The sequence below is a fragment of the Etheostoma cragini genome, chromosome 19 (assembly GCF_013103735.1).
Source record: "Etheostoma cragini isolate CJK2018 chromosome 19, CSU_Ecrag_1.0, whole genome shotgun sequence".
Classification (NCBI taxonomy): Eukaryota; Metazoa; Chordata; class Actinopteri; order Perciformes; family Percidae; genus Etheostoma; species Etheostoma cragini.
In genome coordinates this window covers 14,130,157-14,151,579 of record NC_048425.1, presented here as the reverse complement: position 1 = coordinate 14,151,579, position 21,423 = coordinate 14,130,157, and the positions used below count along the sequence as shown (strand labels likewise).

Here is a 21,423-nt window from a genome sequence, read left to right as displayed (position 1 = left end):
GGGGAAAAAAAATGAATAAAAAAATGATTATCACATGAGGGGAGAAAAAAATATATATATAAAAAAAAAAAATGGCCTTCAAAAAATTCTTCCACCTTTTGTTTTTCCCACTGTCCAGAACTTTTGCCAAGTTCCTAAAAATGTGAGTCAGACAAAAATGCTGCCATTCAAAATATTTCAAAAAAGGCAGTTGGGACTGGAAGTTGGAGGCCTGCAGTTGAAAATGCCATACCATGTGTTGAAATTGAGCAGCGTAGGGGGGGGGGGGGGGGAAGCCCCCAAAAAGGTGCTTTTTTTGAAAAGCGAGTCACAGTTTGTTTGGGTGAAAAAGTGCATAGTCCAAAATGGGGCTAAACGTATCAGGTAGCAACAGTCACTTTTAGTAGAAGCAGGCAGAGGGTGTAGAAAAGAGGGGATTGTAAATATATAGGCGAGGTTGTTAGTATTTGACGGGGTAGGTTAAGAGGGTAGACTGGATTTGCAGCTGAAGCTTTGTTTTAGCGAACACATACCATCCTCCTCTGTGCGGATGAGCTGTGGCAGGCTTTCAGGTCCTGCCCCGACGTCAGTGTGAGCAGTTACTGTCACATGGTACTCTGTCCATTTCTCCAGGTTTTCCAAAAGAAACTGAGAGCTTTCTGGAGGGATGCTGGAGATTTGATGAACAGTAGAATCCTCCCCTTCAGTCACAGCATACTGGATGGTGTAATGCGTGATGATCCCATTTTGTAATTCCATTGGTGGTGGCCGCCAACTTACCAGGATGTTGGTGGAGCTGGGGCTATAGCACTTGACTTCCTGAGGGGGCCCTGAGGGTTCTGCTTGGTGAGTTAGTTTTGGTGCAGGTGAAGGGTTTCAGTTTGGTCAGGCCGTTCATTGATTTTTTTTATTTTTTTTTTTTTTTTTTTTATAAAGGAGTGTCAGTTTTTGGTTTGTTTTAGGTGATGATGGTAGAATTGACCAAACAAAGGGAAAAAGAAGGGAAAAATAAAATGACACAAAATGAGAAAAAAAGCACAAGGACTTATGTGGGAAAACAAAATATTTTAAATCAATAAAACATCACAAATAAGGACAAACCCAAAGACTAAGACCAACACAAATGTGTATACACTGATGATGAATGGAAGGTGTTGATTGGAAAAAGGACAGCTTTAACATATGTAACCTACCTTTGTCATGGAAAAATTAAATTGTAAAAAAGGGGAACAAAAATCATATATCCTAATTTTTAGATCCTTTTCATTTTAAAATGAAAACCTAAACATAATTAAGTACTTCAGAAATAATTTAATAAACCATTCCAAAAAGAAATGTAGTAATAAGGTATACAAATTTGGCAAGCAGTTACCATCAATCCAAAAACATAAAGGTTGATGCTTTAACTATTTAAAATAGAAAATGTTGCATTTGTCACCAACCTTTCCGAAGCCTGTTGGTTTGTGGTAAAAGCCTGATTGTACAGAGAACTTCCCAAGGAGACATGACTGATTTATTAGATTCTGATAACATTGGCATGCACGTTTTGCTTTACTCCATCATTTACTTCAGCATATACAGTACATCTGGGCAGAATTTGAACTTTTATACCCACCTGATCCCTGCCCTTCTTTTTCAGAGACCACAGATTTATGGGCTAAGTCAAACAGTTCAGTGTTTTTTCACTAATCGCTTAAGGGGAATTATCTCACTGATAATCCAAAATAAAAATAATTTTAGTTCAATTTTGTTTAATGTTGTAATGGAATCCAATTTTTCAATTTTAACCTGTTTTATAAATCTGGGGTCTTTTGGATGGAAATATCCCTAAATACAGACACAATACTTGCTTTGAGCTTTCTATTATATCATTACTCCACACCTGTATTGATTCTAATTTAAATTGAGTATAAACGTCAATGTCAAAAATGGGAAAATCCCAAGTGGTTCCTGGCAGTGTAGTTACATAGAAAGCTCAGCCTCTGTAATTGTCTTCTCTTTTATTTTGGGCCAACGTGCAAGGTCAAGAGACAAGGCTTCCTGAAGTGCCATGTCACAAAGCAGTTGGGCAACACAGATTTGAGCATTCATATAAATAATGCAAGGCTTTATAATTAATTTCAGTCAAGATTATTTGCACAACAAAGGTGGGGGTGTGTAGCTTTTGCAACCTTGTCTCCTGACTTCACAGGAAAGCCTTGGTACACTGTCCATGCAACCTTTTCAAAGTGAAAACTGCATGGTCAGGTAACACTTATTTACCATTTCAAATGTTACATCTTTCAAATGCATCGACCCTTCTAAAATCGGATTTGCTTTATCTGTGCTCAGGACCTGCCTGACATTCTTGTCACTTTTTAGATTTTGCAGCACACTTAAAATTGGAATGCATTTGAAAGTGTGTTCCTTCCCAAATAGTTTAAACTCGGTCAGATAAGGAGGAAGACCTACGTGTCTGTGGAGTTTCCGCAGAGATCTCATTGGTGTAAGCTCCAACTCCGTGTTTACTACGGGCAGCCAGCCGGAAAGTATAAGTAGTGAAGGGCTTCAAGTCCTTCAGCAGGTATGTTGTTGTCGGCTCAAAGCTGATACGTTTCTGTGGAGGAAGGTTCACGTTGTCAGTTGTTAAATAAAAACGGGGACTTCCAAATAAAAATAATATAATACAGGTATGCTGCTTTCTAATATGAAAATAAAATGTGAGGGTATACTCTTTAACTGTCAGAAATTAAACAAGTTGTCAAATTACATTAATGAGTTTGACACTCAGTTTAGTACACTCTAAGTGATTGACACATTACGTGGTGAAGTCTCTCTTTTTCGCTTTGTGTACTTTAAGAACTACTCCTGATTATACAAACTCCTATAATGCAGTCATATGGCTGCATTTGTTAGTTTTATAGTCAAACTTCACAAAAGTATTAATTTCTAGCTGTTCATGACTAATTATCATATTGTTAATATACATTTAGACAACATTGGATTAGTGAATTATCCCCTGTAATTGTTACATAAGAAAACATACCCATTATTTTTGTAATTTAATGTAGAGTATATAAATATGTAGGACTTAGTATTTTATAAGATACTTGTGTTGGTATTAATGTTGGGGAGTTTCATGATACATAAATACATAATTAAGATATGCATTCATGGTTGCATCACCCAATACTACCACTACTCAGTAACTAGTTATGTGATTCAGAGTATTTTGTTTGTTATACCAGGCTTTAAATGGCCAAAGCGGATCAAGTCAGGAAATAATTACCTCTTCTTTATCATCCCTTTTCCTGTACATAAGTTCATATCCTGTGATCTGATTTTCCTGACCAGTCTGTGCCGGGGCGATCCATGAAAGCAAAATGCTTGTTTCTGATTTGGCTTCTCCTTTGAAGTCGGTTGGTTGGGAGGGAACTGAAATTGGAATAAAGAGATAAATTCGTTACTCTCCACATCTTGCACTATTCATTATCATTACAGTCATACTGGCACAGATGCCACTTTGTTGTGAGAGTTATTGCTACAAGAGCCACATTGTATTTCAGAAGACACAGTCGTTAGATACAAATTAGTACATTGCATATATAGTGCAGGGTTAATTCAAAAAACATTTTCATAAGAAATAAACAACTAGGCATTTTAATTTCTTATTCTCAGTTTTCTGATATCTAGCACTCTTTCCCACTTGAGTTTCTTCTGACAGCCTAGAGCAGTTTGTGTGTTTAGAACTGTAAACCACTGAGGATCTGTGACCACAATGACGTGGCTTCAAAACTTTTTTGTGTCACTCTAAGTTTATATGTGGAGTGTGAGCATTTGAGAAACTCTGAATTAGTTTTATACTGATAGAACAATAAAAAGCCATGCTCACCTCCCGTCTTAGCAATGATTTGAAGGTCTGCGGAAAGAGGTCCATCGCCTACTGAGGTGTAGGCCAAAACCTTGATGTAGTAGGTCTTATTGGGGATGAGGCCCTGGATGGTGACAAAGTTGGACCCCCGAACAATCTGTTTCTCCCAAACGTTGACATGCTGGGTGGAGTCCATGGTGTAGTAGACTCGGTAGCCCATGATCTGCCCGTTAGCTTCCTCCGGTTCGTCCCAGTGGATGACAGCCGTGGTGGTGCTCAGCATGTGGCCTCTGACTTGCCTCGGTGCCGTGCTGGGTGCCTGCTCTGCTGTTTTGGCCTCGATGCTCTCGCTGTGTGGCCCTCGCCCGATGTTGTTCACCGCCACCACGCGAAACTCGTAGTCCGAGTATGGGCTGAGGCCTCCCACGCTGTACCGAGTGGTGGCTACGCCGTCGATCTCCTTGTACGAGTCCTCTGAGTACTTGGACTTGTGTTGGATGATGTAGTAGGACACTGGTTCAGGATTGCCAGAGTCCCAGGTCAACGTTATGCTGGTGGCTGTGCGCTCTGTCACTAGAGGAATGCCGGGAGCCTTGGGCAATGCTGTGATGATATTACATAAATATTAACAGAAATGCAAAGTATGCAGCAAAGTTATACCCCTGTAAAGTAATTCATGTTATGTTCTGGGCCATAGAGACTTATTTTTTTTAATTTGTATACGGTTGAATTATGTTGATTGCGTTCATTTCCCAGCTCATTGCACCTGATGGTATGCAGTGAATCTGGACTCATAAGAGACTCATATGTCATGTGGTTTCTACTAAATGGCTGGCTTGTCTTAATATTATTTCACTTTTCTAGTTGTTGCATAGGAACTAACGTGAGATTAACGACGTGCATACCCAGTGATCAGCAGCGTGCTTGAGAGGGCGGTTGCCGTTGATCTCAGATTCCCGAGTGTTTATCACTTTAATAATTTAAAAGGTGAATTTATTGCTTTAATTCCCCACACTGTGGCACAATGCAAAGGATATCAGGGCAATAGATTGTCTTCAAATGCCATCTGAAGTGTTCTTCTGGGGGAGCTTGCTGCCAGACTGTTATATTGTGACTAATATCTCTATGTTATGTCTAGGAAAAACAAAGCTGAGTGTGTGTACGGGAGTCTGTCCCTTGTGTGCACGTCAACATGGGGGCACCAATCTGGGATATCTTTTTGGTACGCTGCTGTGTAGATATGATTACACTGAGATAAGTACCATGCCTACATGTACAGAGGACACCAAACAATACTCAGTACGTTTCCCACCCCCCCCCCTTCACGCACCCTCCTCTACTGCTTGCTAACAGAAATGGTGAGCTTGTGGCTCTGTAGCTCTCCAGCTGAGAGATAAGCACTTCGCTATATTCTCAATCTGGCATCTAATGCACTGGGGCTGTGCCAGAGCTTGTCTAAAGCTTTAAGGAATCCTCCGCAAATGACTTATCGTGGCAGTGAGAGGTAAATAACTATCTTTTTAAATAACTGCCAGTAGTCTCTGCTTGGACATGTATTTTTAACGTAAAGTAGCTGCAAATTGATAGAGAGAGAGAGAGAGAGAGATAATTTGAAACATGAGTTGAGTTGGCTATTACAGAGCCAACCTGTAGCCTTCATATATCTGTTGTAACCATACTGCTGACATTTTAGCCTTTGCTTATAAAGAAGGAGCAGCTTTACCTTTCACCGTTATCTGTGCCACAGCCTCTATCACCCCCAGGGTTGACATGGCTACGCAGGTGTAGTTGGCCGACTGCCGGACGTCTGTGAGCTCCAAGACGTTCCGTCCAATGGGCATGTCGTCCTCTGGCGTAAGGTCTTCAGCACCTAGCATCCACTTGACATATGGCATTGGAGAGCCCACTGCCACACATGTGATGTTGACACTGCCGCCTGGCATGATCTCATTGTCTGTAGGTGGAATGGAGAACCGTGGAGGCACTCTGCGTACTGTAAAAGACAAAACATGGTGTGAAAACCCAGCAGACAAAGAGAAAAATAAATTAAACAGTCTGATCATCATCAAACACATTTATACATGATATAATGATGAGATGAGAATCAGGTTCTACATGGATAAACTATGATTGCTTGAGGCATTGGATCCAAGAACAACACAGACGCCATGCACCAAATACGGCCTCACCGTCCGTACAAATATACCGAACTGCACATATGGCTGGAGAGTCGACGGCACTCCGCAGTTGTATCCAAAGAAACAACTTTCAGGCTGCGTACTTCCAGTTGATGTGAGATAATGTGCCTCATCACTTTCTCACATCACACAAACATAGATACTGCTCCCAAGAAGACGCTGTGATGTTTTTATTTTCAGGCTCAGTCAAAAGTAATACTAGGGCTGTCAAATGTTGTGCACACTTTGGATCAAGTTCAGGGTGATAACACAATCACCCTAAACATGTTTCCCCTGTCCTGCCTTTACTTTTTAAAGTGGCTTTAGACTTTAGAACTCTGCCAGACAGCTCAGAGGATGAAAGTAAAATTATGCATACTTTCTTTATGCTGGTGAATTCCATGACAAATGAGAGGTCTCTAGCTTATCACAAGAGGTCCAATTATGCTGGCGCTTAAAGCATTAACATGTCTCGCTACACTACATTCTATGATTGTGCAAATCAGTCGAAGCCTGTGAATGAATCAAAATCAAGAACATTAACTGATGCTAATTTAAATTATTTTAACAGGACTGCAGGCCTCCGTCCAGTTTCAGATAAAGGGCTGAGAGGGACTGAAAGTTCAGTTCAGAAATGGAACTTTACCTTTAGTTTGGAACATGTCAAGGAGGAGGTGAGAAGCTCTGAGATGGATGCATTTGCAGGAAATATCACTGATAGAAGCTTTTTCAACTACTCAAATTGTTTTCCTTATTCGTGTACAGTACACAAAGCTATCATTTTGCACCACATTAAAAAAATGTGTGGTAACTTATTTCTTAGTGCAGAGTTTTTCTGACACAAAAAACAAATTGTTCTTCATGTAATTTCAAAATATAATCAAGCAAATAATCCTGATTACCTACAGTAAAAAAAACTAATTTGACAGCTCTAGCAGATCCCCAATCCCAAAGAATTCTCAAAAAACAAAAAAAACAAAAGGCTAAAACTTAAAAAAAAGGTTACACTTTTAAGTTAACTTAAATGTATAACATTCATAATGCACATGGACGGCTTCAAGGCCTTTTGGAGGGGAGTGGGAGTCCGTCATGCATACGAGAACAATACGTGACTGTGTGAGGCATCCATGTAAGGGAGTCGGGGGGGGGCAAAACTAAGCTGTAATGGGGTCAGAAGGAAGACGTGGTAGCACATAGAGTAATGGAAGGGCTTGTCTGGTAATGCTACATTGTTGTAAATGTGGCGAGCACGTCCTGGGAAAACCATCTTAGGACAAAGGGAAAATCAATGGACAAAACCAAATAAGACAATTGTCGTGACTTACTGGTGAGGATCTGTATACACAAATATTTAAGACTAGGTAGGTGATATAACTAAGGGAAACAGACAGGGATTGGGGCATTGTTATAAAACATTCAGGGAGGATTGAAATTAAAAGTAAAGTCAGTGTTACTGCTCATGCTGTTCAGCATTAATTACTGTTAACTTGGGTTAGATTACTTATTCTTTAGTAAGCCTTGAAAGCTGGTAAGGAATATGTTACATTTAAGCATCTGAACAATCTGAATCAATGTATTTATTGCCCGTTAATTGACCCTGATTTATAAACAACCTGTATGGTGCCTGTGACTCTAAACTAGTTATATGTGTGCAGCATATATGACTGCAACATCGGCACGCGCTTCCTGTTGCTTGCTACTAATTCATAAAGCCCATTCTGTTTAGCAGACTGCAGCTCTCCAGAGAGGACATCTAGGGGAACTGCTTGCATTATTAAATAGAACGTTTCTCTCACTCAATATTTAATTAATATCCAATTGGATCACGTTCCCCACAGACATAATATTATCCTGCTCATTTGAATATCATTACATTTGTTAAGTCTCGCGGATAACGCTCTTAATACATCGTTGTTTAAATGGCAAGGGCAAGGTTGTTTTTACAGCTTGGTGCTCGACTATAGTGCCTATTACAACAAAGGATGGGTTTTGCTTTAACCTAAACATGCTTAATATGCTCTATGGAGAGAGAGATACAGTGCTCATGTGGAGACGCTTTGCATCTATGCAGAACAGCAGCTCAAGTTCCAGGAGCCCATAGTGTCACAGTACTTTTATTTTCTAAACAGAATTTATTTTATGAATGATCTCACTGACCAGCTGTGTTGTTAGTCCTCAGAGAAACCAAGCAGGAACACTGACGGGGGAAGGGATGGGGGAAAGGGAAAGACTAGCTCAAGCGTTAAGAGAGGACCATGCAAATGGACCCTCAGACAGATGCAAATAACGCCCCCACCACCCCACCGCAAAGATGCAAACATGCACCACCTGTTAGACAGGCAAGCACTCTGACAAGGACCAGGGGCATTCTCAATGGGAACGTTGACATTGAATGAGTGACAAAGATACAAAAAATGTGTGTGTGTGTGTGTATATATATGTATATATCTCAATAGAAGTAAAAAAAAAAGAAGAAAAGAAGGACAAATACTGTGTTGTGGCAAACAAACTTATTTCTGTTTTGTGTTGTGTTCAATAAGTAAAAACACACCAACCTTCTCGTAGCTCTGAGGGATGTAGGAAATTTGATGCAGAACAAAATGAAATAAGGAAAGGAGAAAAACAAGGGAAACACAGAGAGTAAAAAGGCCATGTTTTAGGTAAATGCTACTTAAACAATTCGAAGGACCTTCTGTCTGAAATGTCAAGGGGCCCCTTGAGCCCCTGACAAAGCCAAAGTCTGACCTGTCTGAGCTCACACATTTTGAATAAGAAAAAGTGTTTATTTTTAATAACCACAAATCCTACCAAAGCCAAGTGGTCAGCTTATAATGATAACAATGATTATAGATTGTGTATGGTTACTATTTGCTACACATCCTGTATTTATAGAGAATTTAATGAAGACAAACTGGAAGAGTAACAGTGATTTTTTTTTACATAAACGCAAATGAAGCCTTAAATGCTCTGTGCAAGTAAAATTGAGAAGCAGTAAGAGCAGCACAGATTTTGTGACTTTAAAAGAGCGAAAGATCACTGCCGCTATTGGAGAAGGTAATTAAAAGCAACCCATTGCGGCTATTCCACCTGCGATTTTTTTGCATTTGCCAAACTCATGTAGCTATAGGCTATATTAGTAACCCTGTGTGGCATCAAAACACTGTTTTACAAGCTAATTTTACGTGTGGAGTAGAATACTAAAATACCCCCTACACCAAATATTTCATACCTGTTGTAACTCTTAATTAAAAAGAAAATATATATTTAATTTTTTTGAAGTCATTGTCAGTAAAATTAGCAAGATCAATTATGTCCTTCCAATGTTGATCAGTAGGGAGAGAAATACAGAGGAGCTGGTCACTGCTGGGGGAATAGTTTGGACTGATAAAGGAGGACCCGGCCGCCCTTTACCACCTCTGACAGTCAGGTTGGAAAGGCAATTAGTAGATAAACACAGCAAGCAGTCTAGTCATTGGTGTTAGAATCAGGATTATCAAAAGAAAGGACCAGAAACACAGAACAGAGCAGATACTGTAGGTTCAAATCAGTGCAGGAAAGTTAAGTGCAAAAAAAAAACAACCAAAACATCAAAAGCAAAGCATACTTACAATGGCCGCACAGGATATGTCCTCAGTAGACTTTATTGGCTAATTTAAAGGTTCCTCATGAATTTTAAAGAGAAAGTGAATACAATATTTGAAAGAAGCATGCCAGTGCTGCTAACATGTTTCCTACCTCTGACATATAGATTTGCTGGGGCAGAGTAGCGGGTTCCATCGTTGTTGGTAGCCACACATTCATACTTCCCCTGGTCGGACTCTTCGCTCTGCTCGATCTGGAGGGCTCCTGGTTGGGAATAGCAAACGGGGTAGCGGAGTATGTTTGGTTAACATGCTGTTGTTCATCCTGAAGTTCACAAGCAAAAAGAAAAGTTGTTTGACCTCAAAAGGGCCAACATCAGCCCCCTTCATTCTAGTCCTGCTTTGTCCTCTCAAGTCTCAGTAGTTGGACAGTTTGAGGAAAGTTGTAATTCAACAATATCCATTAAACTCCATGAACGGATTATTACGTTCTTACATCTGCTCCCATAAACTTTATATTTAAAAGTAAATCCCCCATCATTATCACAGCCTGATCCACTGGCTGAGGTCAAATGGAGACCCTACTATAGGTCAGGTATAGCTGCAAATGATAATCATGCAAGACATTGCAATACAAATATAGTGTTCCTTTTAACAGGGCTAAAATAACAACAAGGGAAAATAAAATAACACATTGTCATTGTCAAACGAATTCAATATAAGGGAAAAAAAAATCACCTAAGTTATCTTCTGTTTCTACAACTGTTTACTTGTTGATGAGAGGAAAAACGTCTGATTGCTTTTAAGTTTAAAGCGTCTAAGAAGACACTCATCCTAGTGCCAATGTCAAAAAAATGTCACGTAGAAGAATAGGGGCAAGCCCTTCAATATACAACATTTCACTGGACTGGTCAATATGGGGATGAGTGATACTGCTTCGGGGAAACATGGATCAAACAAAAAAAGGTTTACAGTATAAGAAAGCAGCATAACAAGGGAGGACAATTGAAAGAAAGAAATTTAGGTATGAATTTTAGCATATTCAATCACAGATTGTGTGTAACATTCATCTAACTAAATAATTTGGGACTTCATCTAGGTGAAGTTATTTTCCAAAAATGCAGCCCATACAAAAAATGTAAAAAAATGCTGCTCATCTATGTAGAAAAAATTTAGTTGAAGCATTATGTAAGGCAAAACCAACACATAACCCTCTGTAACAAAAGTTTTGACATGCAAATCTTGGCAAGAAATGTATGTCGGCACAACTTACAACCTTCTGACAACCCTTAGCTGAAAAATAAAATGCAATTGTATTAGAAGACAAAATTCAAAATATCGACCTGAGCCGACAAGAAAGTAACCAACCACTGCTTTAGCTTGTGAAAGCTACAAAAGACACCCATAAAAATCCACCAATGGGATCAGCAGTGTGGTGTCACATGACCCAGGGAAAAATTTCAGGCTTTATGCATCAACAACTCTCCAGCTTCATCACACACGGCAAAAATGAGCCAATCAGGTCCTCGCCAGACTCTACTGTTTGCCTTCCTCAAACCTTGAAGAAAAAAAGTCAAAAAGTAAAATAGTCTCCAAACCCAAGAAAAGTAAGAAAAATAGGTGAAAGAGAAAAAAAGCACCGTAGAAACTTTATCAAAAAAGTGGTTGTTTGGGCTTTTTTGTAGAGGTACAGGAGAGGAAAGCAAATAGAAGAAATGGGAAAAAAATAGTTTGCAAAGATAGAAAGAATTCTTTGGGAGAAAAAAGCAGAGGAGAGGCAATGTTGTCTTCAGCATGCCTGCGTGATTCCACAGCATCTGTGCATATTTTTTTGGTGCTGAACAAGAACAGCTAAGGGGAAAAATACTTGGTTGTTTTAGTTGGACAAAAAGAGGGACACATGATTCGCTATGGCCAAAAAGAAAACAAAAATGAACGGAAAAAATATAGTTTAAAAAAAGAATTGTCATTGGATATGCTTATTTGAGCCAGGGCAAGCATATCGCAACTGAGCTAAACAGGCTCTTGAAACCAGAATACAGAGGAGTAAATAAAGCATAGACAAAGAAAAATGGAACACAAATTTAGTCAACGAAACAGGACAAATAAGAAGGAAGGTCCAAATGAACGTAATGGGATTTGGTCTTGGTAAACAGGACAGAAATGGAGGTGATTCAAGTGAATGGATGGGTTGACAGCAAGAATGAATTTGTATTATTTTCATTCTGTGAACGTCAGTTCAGCACTCTTACCTCTTATTGGTGTACCACCTGGGTGGATAATATGAATGCAAATAAGATTAGAAAGAAGAAGCATTAGTACGAGTAGATAGAGGCTGGGGGCTTTGGAAGAAGAATCAAATTAGATTTAACAGGGCAGGTAAATAAAGGTAGTAGAGGAAAGAGAAAGGGAAGAGAGAGAGAGAGAATACGAATTGTTCTGTATTCTACTGGCAGAGAAAGACAGGATTCATCATAGAAAAATCATAGTTCAGAGAGAAGAACTTGTACATTGATGTACCACTGGGAGGTGCCATTTTGGAAGTGGCCATAGCGTCTGAAGATCATCTACTGAAGGGAAAGACTTTGAGGACTTTGTGTATGAGATTGAGAGCAGACATACTGGATCTAAACAACCTGAGATCCCTTTGCTTCACCTGAACTAAGCAGAGCTGGTAAACTCTCTAAAACACTAAAAATGTCCATAACTACTGTGCTGGTGTTAAAACGATAAGTGAGTAAGTGGTGGGTCAGTGAGTGAGTTACAAACATGTGAGGACAGATCACTACCCAGGTCAGTATATGACAATACTACGCTACGCTTTGGTAGTTCTAATCTCCAGGTAAAGGTAGGAAACTATAGCTGGCAGTGGTGGGACACACCGTGGGGTGAGGGAAGAGTGTATGTGCCTCTAGTAGTAGCCCTGAACCTAAACTCTCTGTTAGTAAAATGCATGCCATGCATTTTAATAGTTGTTGGAAACATGGAAATTAGTGGAAGGGGGGGTGATGTGTGCTTTAGAGCTAAGCACTTACCAAAGGATTCTGTAGATTTAAAAATATAGAGAGAAGAAAGACAGCATAAGAATGTGATTATATTCTTTAAGTAAGTTTAGTTAACAGAGGTTTTGTTAATACTTTATTCAACTCTACGCGAATCAAAGTCGCACATTAGAAATAAGGGTTAAATCTACACAGTTCTGTTCAAAACATGTCAGCAAAGAAGTAAGGTTAACAAGCCGGTTTAACAATGGACAGCTGTGAACTCTGTGAAGACAGGTGGTCAAACATACAAGACTTACAATTTACAAGTAGTTGCCTTTAGCTGGCACGTAAAGCTGCAAGCTATTCATGTCAACCTTTTTAGAAAACAGCATCATCTTTTTCTATTGAGATATCGAAATCAAACTGGAGATTTTCAGGCTAATGGGTATATTGGGGTCATGTCACAGGCAAATAAAAAAACAAAGTTTGCATCTACATATTAAAGCAGGGGCTGTAAGTTCAAAGAATCAAGGGGGAGGGAAAAGCCTTGTGAAGTTTTTACGCACTACTGTGGCTGATTGGTGTCCATAAATAGATGGCTTTTTTCTTTTCTTTTCTAATGCAAAGCAAATATTTATTCAGAGGACGTTTAAGGATACCTCTTTCAAAAGTAGAATTTCAACAAATGCACAAGGACATTTCAGTTGCTTTTCTGCATGTTTTCCTGTTTAAAATCATGTGCACTCCTTGGCAGATTCGGAATGATGTTGAATATTAATTAATCAAAAAAGAAAATGGCATCAAAAAATGAAGACAATGGATCCAAAAAATACTGCACCAATGCAGTGAAAAGGAAATCAACACAAAACAGCAACAATAATTAATTGTAAAAAGTCACAGCAGTGAGCAATGAGGGCAGAAGTTAGGGCAGAAGCCAGCAAACACAGAGGGGGAACAATCCCAATAGCCCATGACAACACTGGAAGACAAAGGGAGACACATACATACAGACAGCACACACCGGGGCGTACAGAGAGTACAGGACAGGAAGTAGTAGAAACAATGCCATTACCTACAAAATTAAAAGCCAAATGAGAAGTTAAATTATGGGAGGAAGAAGAAGATGAAAGAGCAGAGGAGACAGCGCAGACAACAGGGGGAGCAGATCAGATTCTCAAGACTCCCTGATATGTAATTACGTTTTCAGCGGAGGAAACCTACCTGATCTGAGCTGTTTAATGCGTCCATTGTTGTTGGTGGTGTTGACAGGGAGGAAGTCTTTAAACCAGGAGATGTCTGGGTCAGGGTTGCCGCTGGCGGCACAGAGCATGGTGGCAGTGCGTGTTCGCTCAACCACTTTCAACTGTGGACCCATGTCTATGGTGGGAAAACCAGGGGGCAGCTGGTCCTCTGGAAGAAGATGAGAGACATTGTAGCAGAGGTCAGAGTCACATCGTCAGTGGTCCTCTTTGAACCCAGTGCAGAGCTAATGAGGAGGGAGAGCCAGTAGAAATTATAGTCATAAGACTGCACAGCAATAAGATGAAAATATCTATCTACAATCTTTGGTCGAATGTTATGTTTTTGTAACAATACTGTGTCTATAAAGCAATTATTTTTAAAGCCATGGCATCTACCCATAGTATCGACAAAGACACAAAATGAACAACAAGTGAAAATGGACAGCAGCACAGTTAAGGCACCTCAACTGATTTAAAAGGGTAGTTCAGGAGTATAGTATAAACTATAAAGCTACAGCTAGGAGTCGCCTAAAACGTATTTCTTTGAAGTTCTTTGATGATGGCAGGTGTCTTTGCTGTGTTGGAAAAGCTGTCTTGTTCCTGCCGGCGTCTCAACTTACCGGCGTAACTAGGGCGGGCTGCATCTTGCCAACGTTTGAGATATGAGAGAAGATAACTCACGTTGCTCTTTGCTCCGAACCATGTTCTTTTAGCTAAACAAAGAAAATCAAAGCCCGGAGCAGCTTTGTCTGAAGCTCATGCCTCTGAACTGCAAGTATTTTCAGCTTGCAGCAAGTGAGGATCTTTGAGAGCGTGCAGAGTGAAAGTTTTCCAATACACTGTGAGCTTAGTGTATGCCTCCCCTCAAAGTTAGCCGAGTGTAAATCTGCAAAACAAGACCTGCTTATTCTGAATGCCAATGAGGTTAATGTGCATCTTTTAAGGTTTCCTTCCCCTGCTGTGATATGGCTAATTAGTGTCTTCCTCTGCTCTCGTAAAACGGCACCTTTTTGGAAACACATTATTCATGAAATTTTCATGAGGAGACATCAGTCTGGAAACAGCTTTGAGATGCCATAGCCTGCACGCAGCCAAACGACAATCATGGCCGCCTTCCAACAATGCTTTTGGGTATCTGGCAAGAGAAGCCACCTCGACGGATAAATCTTCTTCGAAATAGGCTGTATTACAAATAAGTGACTTTATATTGAACTACAAAACTTTCCGACGCAACTCTGTGTCCCTGCCTGAACTGACATACATTTTGACACTAGCTATGTTTCCATTCACACGTTTCTATCCAAATTAAGTCATATTGAATGAAAAATGTCTTATAGAAACATTTCATGAATATCGACTCAAAGGAGATACGTTGGGTCTCATTGTATTTTATCTTCATCAATACACGGCTTATGCAGTAACTGCTAATGAAAACTTTATTTGCCAAATAAAAAATGAATTGCAATTAAGTTTTAGGTCATTTTATGGTTGCAACCCGCCAGAAAACGAAGTTTTAGTTAATTTACGCCTAGTATTTTTGCTGTTTACACATAGCGGATGTCAACAAAGACAGATGGAAGTGGACAAGCGAGGAGACTAAAGGCTTTTTGAATTTAATTTATAAGCAAAATGATGCGGCTATTTCAGATAGCAAAAATCTAAGAAATGCCAAAATTGACCAGGAAATCGCGAAGGAAATGTACAACAAAAGTTAGGACAAGCCGTGGGACGTCCTCCGGAGTAAATCAATAAAATTGATGGACAAGTGGATGGAAACGTAGCTACTGATGCAACGTTTTAAAACGGCCAGTCACAAATCAGCATTCTATGTAGTCTTCTCAAAATGCATTTATGACTTCTTTTCCTATATGCTGTATAGTTCCAACACAAAGCCTTGGCAGTAGTGCACTGTTAGTCATACTGGCCATCTTGGCCCATGTATCCTTATGTGGTTTATCACTGTAAGTCCTTGACTTGGTGTGCAATATACTGTATACACAATATCCTTTTCCCTTTCAGTATCCATTAAGGTAATGAGAGTGCCCTGGCTTACTATTGTTAAAAGTTTGTTGGTGTCTGGCACTGTTTGCTTGTTGTTTGCACAAAATTGATGTGCTGCTCATTAAAACAATAACCACTTAACCACTCAATTCACCTCAGTCGCACATGGGCCATAGTAAGTTAACATAATCGTTAAAGCAGAAAGTTAAGCTGGAAGACATAATCAATTTGAAGATGAAACATTAAGATATTTCCAGAATGTCCCATTTTTCTCATAAACGTGTTGTTTTTACCGCTGTTCATATCTGATTTGCGGTCATTAACTGTGATTGTATGGTTATGGATGGTGTATTCTTGTAATGTTAGGTGTTAATGTGATAGGTTCCTGGCGCTCTATTAGCTACAGTATTAGCTACATTATAAGCTCTATTTCTGATTTACAATGACATCACCACGGTAAAAAAAAACTAAATAATGTAATTTGATCATCGCTCACATAAGGAATTCACATTCTCTTGTTCTTTTTGCATTTGCTATCAACACATTTTAGATGTAAAGAGTGTTCAGATATTCACACATGAACCATGAAAAATGTATTGACACTCTCCAGAAGAAACACACTGCATGAAGATAATGCATGAATACAAGCAAGAAGATTTGTCATAACACTGCATTCGTTCCACAAGTACCGTGTTAACAACTATCAAGGAATGAGGGAATAGTCAAATCCGGGGAAAAAAGGTACACTTTCGAAGGTGCTCCTTCAAATGGAGAAAGACTGGGAGGAGGGGGAGAGGAACGAATTCTACAAGGTAGCTCCTGTCCAAGCTCCCTTCAGCCTGTTCAAGGTGGAACAGACAATTAGTCGATTCTACAGTGAGTCAAAAGTATAACCGATCAACCACAATAGTCAGAAGCAAGCCTAGGAGCACGGATGCATGTTGAATATAGTAATTGGATGTGACAATCCATGCAAACTGAAAAGCAACTCCTGTGAAATTGCAACGTATTCTAAAACAAAGAAATCATAATTGAGCTGTCCTTTAAAGAAGTGAGGATTGTTCTCATGCTGCAGTATGCAATGTCCCTGGTTATTCAGCTCTAGGGAGGAAAGGGTGACAACACATTTTAAATTATAAACGGTGTAGCCGATGTCAACATGATAGCTTTTGAAAATCAGGATCCTGTAACAGTCAAACCCTAGTATATCTGTCTGATTTACAGTACTGATTAACAACAGTACGGCTCACTGAAATTGTGAAAACATAAAAATGAGGCTGGGTCATGAGTACAAAGGACACTTTCACCAAACCCATCTTTGCCATCCCATAGAGTGCATGTGTTACATGATGCCAGCCCGTAACTCCAGTGCAGGCAGCTGATATGACTCCAGGCAGCGCATTTAAAATTAATGATCTGTTACGAAGGTTTCTGGCCTTTTGAATGCATTCTTGCTCAGCCCAGAAATGTATTTTACAGCTGCTTTGTGCGCTCATGCTCATCTAGAATGGCCACAATGTCATGACATCAACGCAAGGTATTTCAAAATATCTCTTGCGTAGGATTTGGAGTTAAGATACAAAAAAAAAGATTAATAAACATAAGTCCCATATATACCCTCATTTCCTTCCCAAAGAGAATTAGCATTGTGATAATAAATAAAAGGAGGGAAATTTACCACATTTGCTAGCTTGTACTGTGATTAACAACTCATGTCAACAGAGCTGCTGCAGCATTTCCCTTACAAGGCAAAGAGACCAAAATTAAATCTGATTAATCACAGTGTAATTTGAGCCAAAGCCGGTGTGTTGTACGTTTTTGGAGAAGATGGGTTATTGACAATGTGTTCAAAGTAAATAATGAAATAATGAATCAACCAGGGGCCAAGCGGCTAGTAGTTTTTCCCCATGTGCTATGTTTGCAGTTCCGCTAACCGTCAAGAGGATGGTTTTCGACTTGTGGTTACATAAATTATCAGCGAGGAGCTACTTCATTACCCCTTTAGGAACCCTGAGCTGCATCCTGATAGGACTGGAAATTGGACAAGTTTGATTTGCTTGTAGTTCACTTGTTTCTGAATGTGTGTTTTGGGGCTAATACACTATATGCTGTGTGACTTGAACACACAGCCCCAAGCTACCCTGCACTATGTATAGAAGTCACAGCTGAAAGGTGGGAAAAAAACAGAAACAATCGGGGTTTACAGGCTTTCTCAGCTTCCTTATTCTACCTCGCTGAGAGCTGCAATCTCAAGGACAGCCTAAGACAAGGGCAGTTTCCGCTTTACAGACCCATACTGTATATTCAACAATGGATCTACACACTAAATGAGATGGAAGGGAGAGAAATGCTGAAGTCACCTTCTAAAGAAGTGCTGAGCACTGGTGCTTGATATAAAACGACTCCCAATGACAATTTGCACACATTAGCCACTGCCAGGCTATCAGGCCATGTGAGTGTGCGGTGCCAAGCATGAGAAGAGTATAAAAAGGACATTGGCTCAAAAAGTACCTCAGTGAGCAGATTTCTGCTGAAGACGTAAGGCCACTGGACATAAACTCAACCCATTAGCAGATTGTATCTATTGATCACTCATACAAAATACGAGCATAAGTGAAATCACATTTTCCTTGTGTTAAGTTAGTGGACCATTTCAGTTTCTGAAATGTCGCTTGAGTGCAGCATAACGTCAGCACAATTTTTCGTCATACACTGCAGTCTTATATCAATAAACACACACAATCACACCCTCTGCTCAAAGTCAGCGTCTCACCTGCTGTGGTGTAATGGCTTGAGTGACAAACTCGAGTATAATATCCTCCATGTTTAGGCCCCAATTAAATAAGCCTAACTGAGTCTCAACAGATGAATGCACCATTCAAAACGTGATCTGTTACTGTGTACGTGTTTGCTCAGTTAGTGCTACACCATGGCCCTAGTGTATATTTTCAATCTGGGGTGATGTTTATAAGGTATCACATGGCTAATGAGTTACATCTATGGAGTGGAATATATTAAAGAGCGACCCTAAAACTTGGGCCAGGATGTCTGCTTGATTTTGGTATCTGCTCAGATGTTGTCAGATGTGGGAGAAGTTGTCCCCAGACAACCAACTTAAAAGCATGTTCCCCTCTTCCGCATGGCACCTACAGTACATTATACCTACCACTGGATACAGTGGTGGCAGTCTTTTTCTTTGGTGAATGATAGACTGAACACAGAGCACAGGTTACAAAGCTATTACACAGTGAGTTGGTGTTGCCAGTTATTGTCAGTCTGCCAATATTGCATGTGCTTCAGCCTGTAGATCAACAGCTTTAAGTGGAGTAGGTTTGACATTGGATCTGTAATGAGGATTGGCATGCAACTAGTGGGTTATAATGTCAAAATGCAATGCAACATTGGTCATTGTGTATAAACACAAAAGCAGATAAAATGTTAAGAAAACTGCATGTAAATCTAAAAAGTCTTATTAAGTGAGATGTGTTTTATGTCACTGAAATCACATTTGGCTCTAAAATAACCAATTAAGTACAAAGGAATCTGAAAAGAAAATAAGCCTTTGTTGCACAGGACTTTCCAAGTGAAGCCGTAAAAATATAAACCTTTCCGGTCACATTCTGGCTTTAGTTTTGTGGTTGCTGCACAAGGATTGGATTTGGTCCGACCATTTTCTTCCCAAGCGGAACACAACTTTTAACCCGGCGGTTGAGGTTATTCTTCAGGAAAAATCCCTGTAGGCCATAATATGATATTTGTTGGCCGTATTTGAGTGGATACAATCTCCTCAAAGAGGCTGTCACAGGTGACTTGTTGTGGCAGCATTGTTGAGAAGAGTGTGTGTTAAGACACATTGTTGTTTGGGTCTCCCTCCTTGCCAAAGATGATGGATTATGAAAGTGTGGGAATTTTAGTGCAGATGTCTTAAGTATCACACTCTTACATTTTACACTTGGTTTTCCTTTGCCCTAAAGATTATCTTTGCCCAGTTTAGGAATCCATCTCATTCTCGCTACCCCTCCCCAGATAAGATTTCAGCCAGAACAAAAAGACGAGCCACAAAACATTACCCATGGAGTGTGACGGCAGCAGTGCTTATTTTTCTCGGCAGCCTGAGCCAAAGTCATTTTTTTTTCCCCCACCACACCATAGCATATCATTTGAAGTTAAGGGGCATGCATTAGAGCTCTTTCCACGCTCAAAAATCCAAAAGATTTGTGAGAAAGAAGATAGGAGAATGTAGCAGTGTTTGGACTACTCACGTTAGTCATAGAGCACACTGCTTACTAGGACATTATTTGGAATTGGCTTGTTTCATGGCTCGCAAATCCATGAGCTTTTGAGTTAGGACTACTTGTTTTATAAACTAGTAAAAGGTTGTTATTAAAGAAAATAATTCCATGTACACAAATAAAGATTATACAGTAAGGACAAACGATTTGTTGAAGTGCAGTAACATCATCTTGAAGCACACATACATAAATGTCATTTAACCAAGAGTCTTAGAGCATTTTTTCAAAATAAGCTTGTTGATTTAGAACCCATTAGCAGGGCAACGTTGTTTATTATAATTTGTTTAGTTCTCTAAAATATTGTTGAAAGCCTAGATTATACATGCGTTCAGAGACGACCTGAATCTTCTTCAACAAAATGTTCTGTTCGGTTCCTGTCCAACTGACGTATTCATTCCCCCCCCCCCCCCCCTTTGGCATGGGAGAGGGGACTGTTAATTATGTTTTTGTTTTCACACAAACAAAATTACTCAACCAAACGTAAGAGCTCTTGATTAACAAAGGCCGACAGCAATTCCATTTTGTGCCAATTCCATGACGACATCTGTCCCATTTTTCTCTTCCACTCTAATGTTAACCACTTTCACCCACATGGTTGTTGATTTCCTTGCTCTTCTTACAAGGTATGCTTCACTCCGTGGTAAATTGGTGTAGCTTTACTATCTAGCACCTAATGATTGACTGATTCTAAATCTGAGCCCACCCTTTTGCTTTATCAGCTACCTGCAGCATGGTTAAACTATCTCAAAGTTGGACTCAGACAGTGTTGCTTTTCTCAACACTCCATCCATCATTCTGCCCATACACTTTAGCAGAGGTGGAACTTGTGCCTACATCAATTTCTGACCATGGAACCATGGGACTAGGGCATCCTGATGCTTTATATAAGCTTGTACTTTTTTACTCCCAATTTTCATTGAAAAAACACTGTTGTGTACTTGTTGCACTAGTAAAGATATTATTTCTAATCGTAGCTTTGTTTCTACGTACTGCTTTACACAGGACAGTAAAGCAGTTTAACAACCACAGTACACAGACCTAAATCTGGATTAGATACAACCCTTTTGGTTAATGCATATTGGACACAGGACATTGTTATCAGCATATTGGCGTTTTAGCACTGCTTTGGGTAGAATACTTGGAATAGTTAAAGTAATATACAAGTGAAAGTGCTGAAACTTAACAGGGTGTAAACCCTCATTCATGAGTGGCCGGTCCAGCCATTCATTTAAAGGGCATCAAGTCAGACAAGCATTCAGAGAATAAAAGAAAAAGTGCATCGTTGCTGAGCAAAAAGAAGATATGACGCATTGAGATG

At 39.7% G+C, this 21,423-nt stretch overlaps 1 protein-coding gene across 45 annotated transcripts in view; it reads right to left on the bottom strand.

The window, feature by feature from the left end:
• LOC117934721 (receptor-type tyrosine-protein phosphatase delta-like) overlaps positions 1-21,423 on the bottom strand; it is a 362,606-nt gene that overhangs the window by 34,460 nt on the left and 306,723 nt on the right. For 14 of the 45 annotated variants that reach the window (XM_034856605.1, XM_034856642.1, XM_034856639.1 and 11 more), the window contains 10 exons: positions 13,793-13,981; positions 12,623-12,631; positions 11,840-11,857; positions 9,742-9,852; positions 8,562-8,573; positions 5,553-5,822; positions 3,851-4,432; positions 3,248-3,393; positions 2,431-2,575; positions 513-818 (listed from right to left, as the gene is read on the bottom strand). In XM_034856605.1, the coding sequence (XP_034712496.1) occupies positions 513-818; positions 2,431-2,575; positions 3,248-3,393; positions 3,851-4,432; positions 5,553-5,822; positions 8,562-8,573; positions 9,742-9,852; positions 11,840-11,857; positions 12,623-12,631; positions 13,793-13,981 (1,788 nt within the window). The remainder of the gene's footprint in view (positions 1-512; positions 819-2,430; positions 2,576-3,247; positions 3,394-3,850; positions 4,433-5,552; positions 5,823-8,561; positions 8,574-9,741; positions 9,853-11,839; positions 11,858-12,622; positions 12,632-13,792; positions 13,982-21,423) is intronic. The other 31 variants (XM_034856650.1, XM_034856626.1, XM_034856649.1 and 28 more) reach the window with 9 other exon arrangements.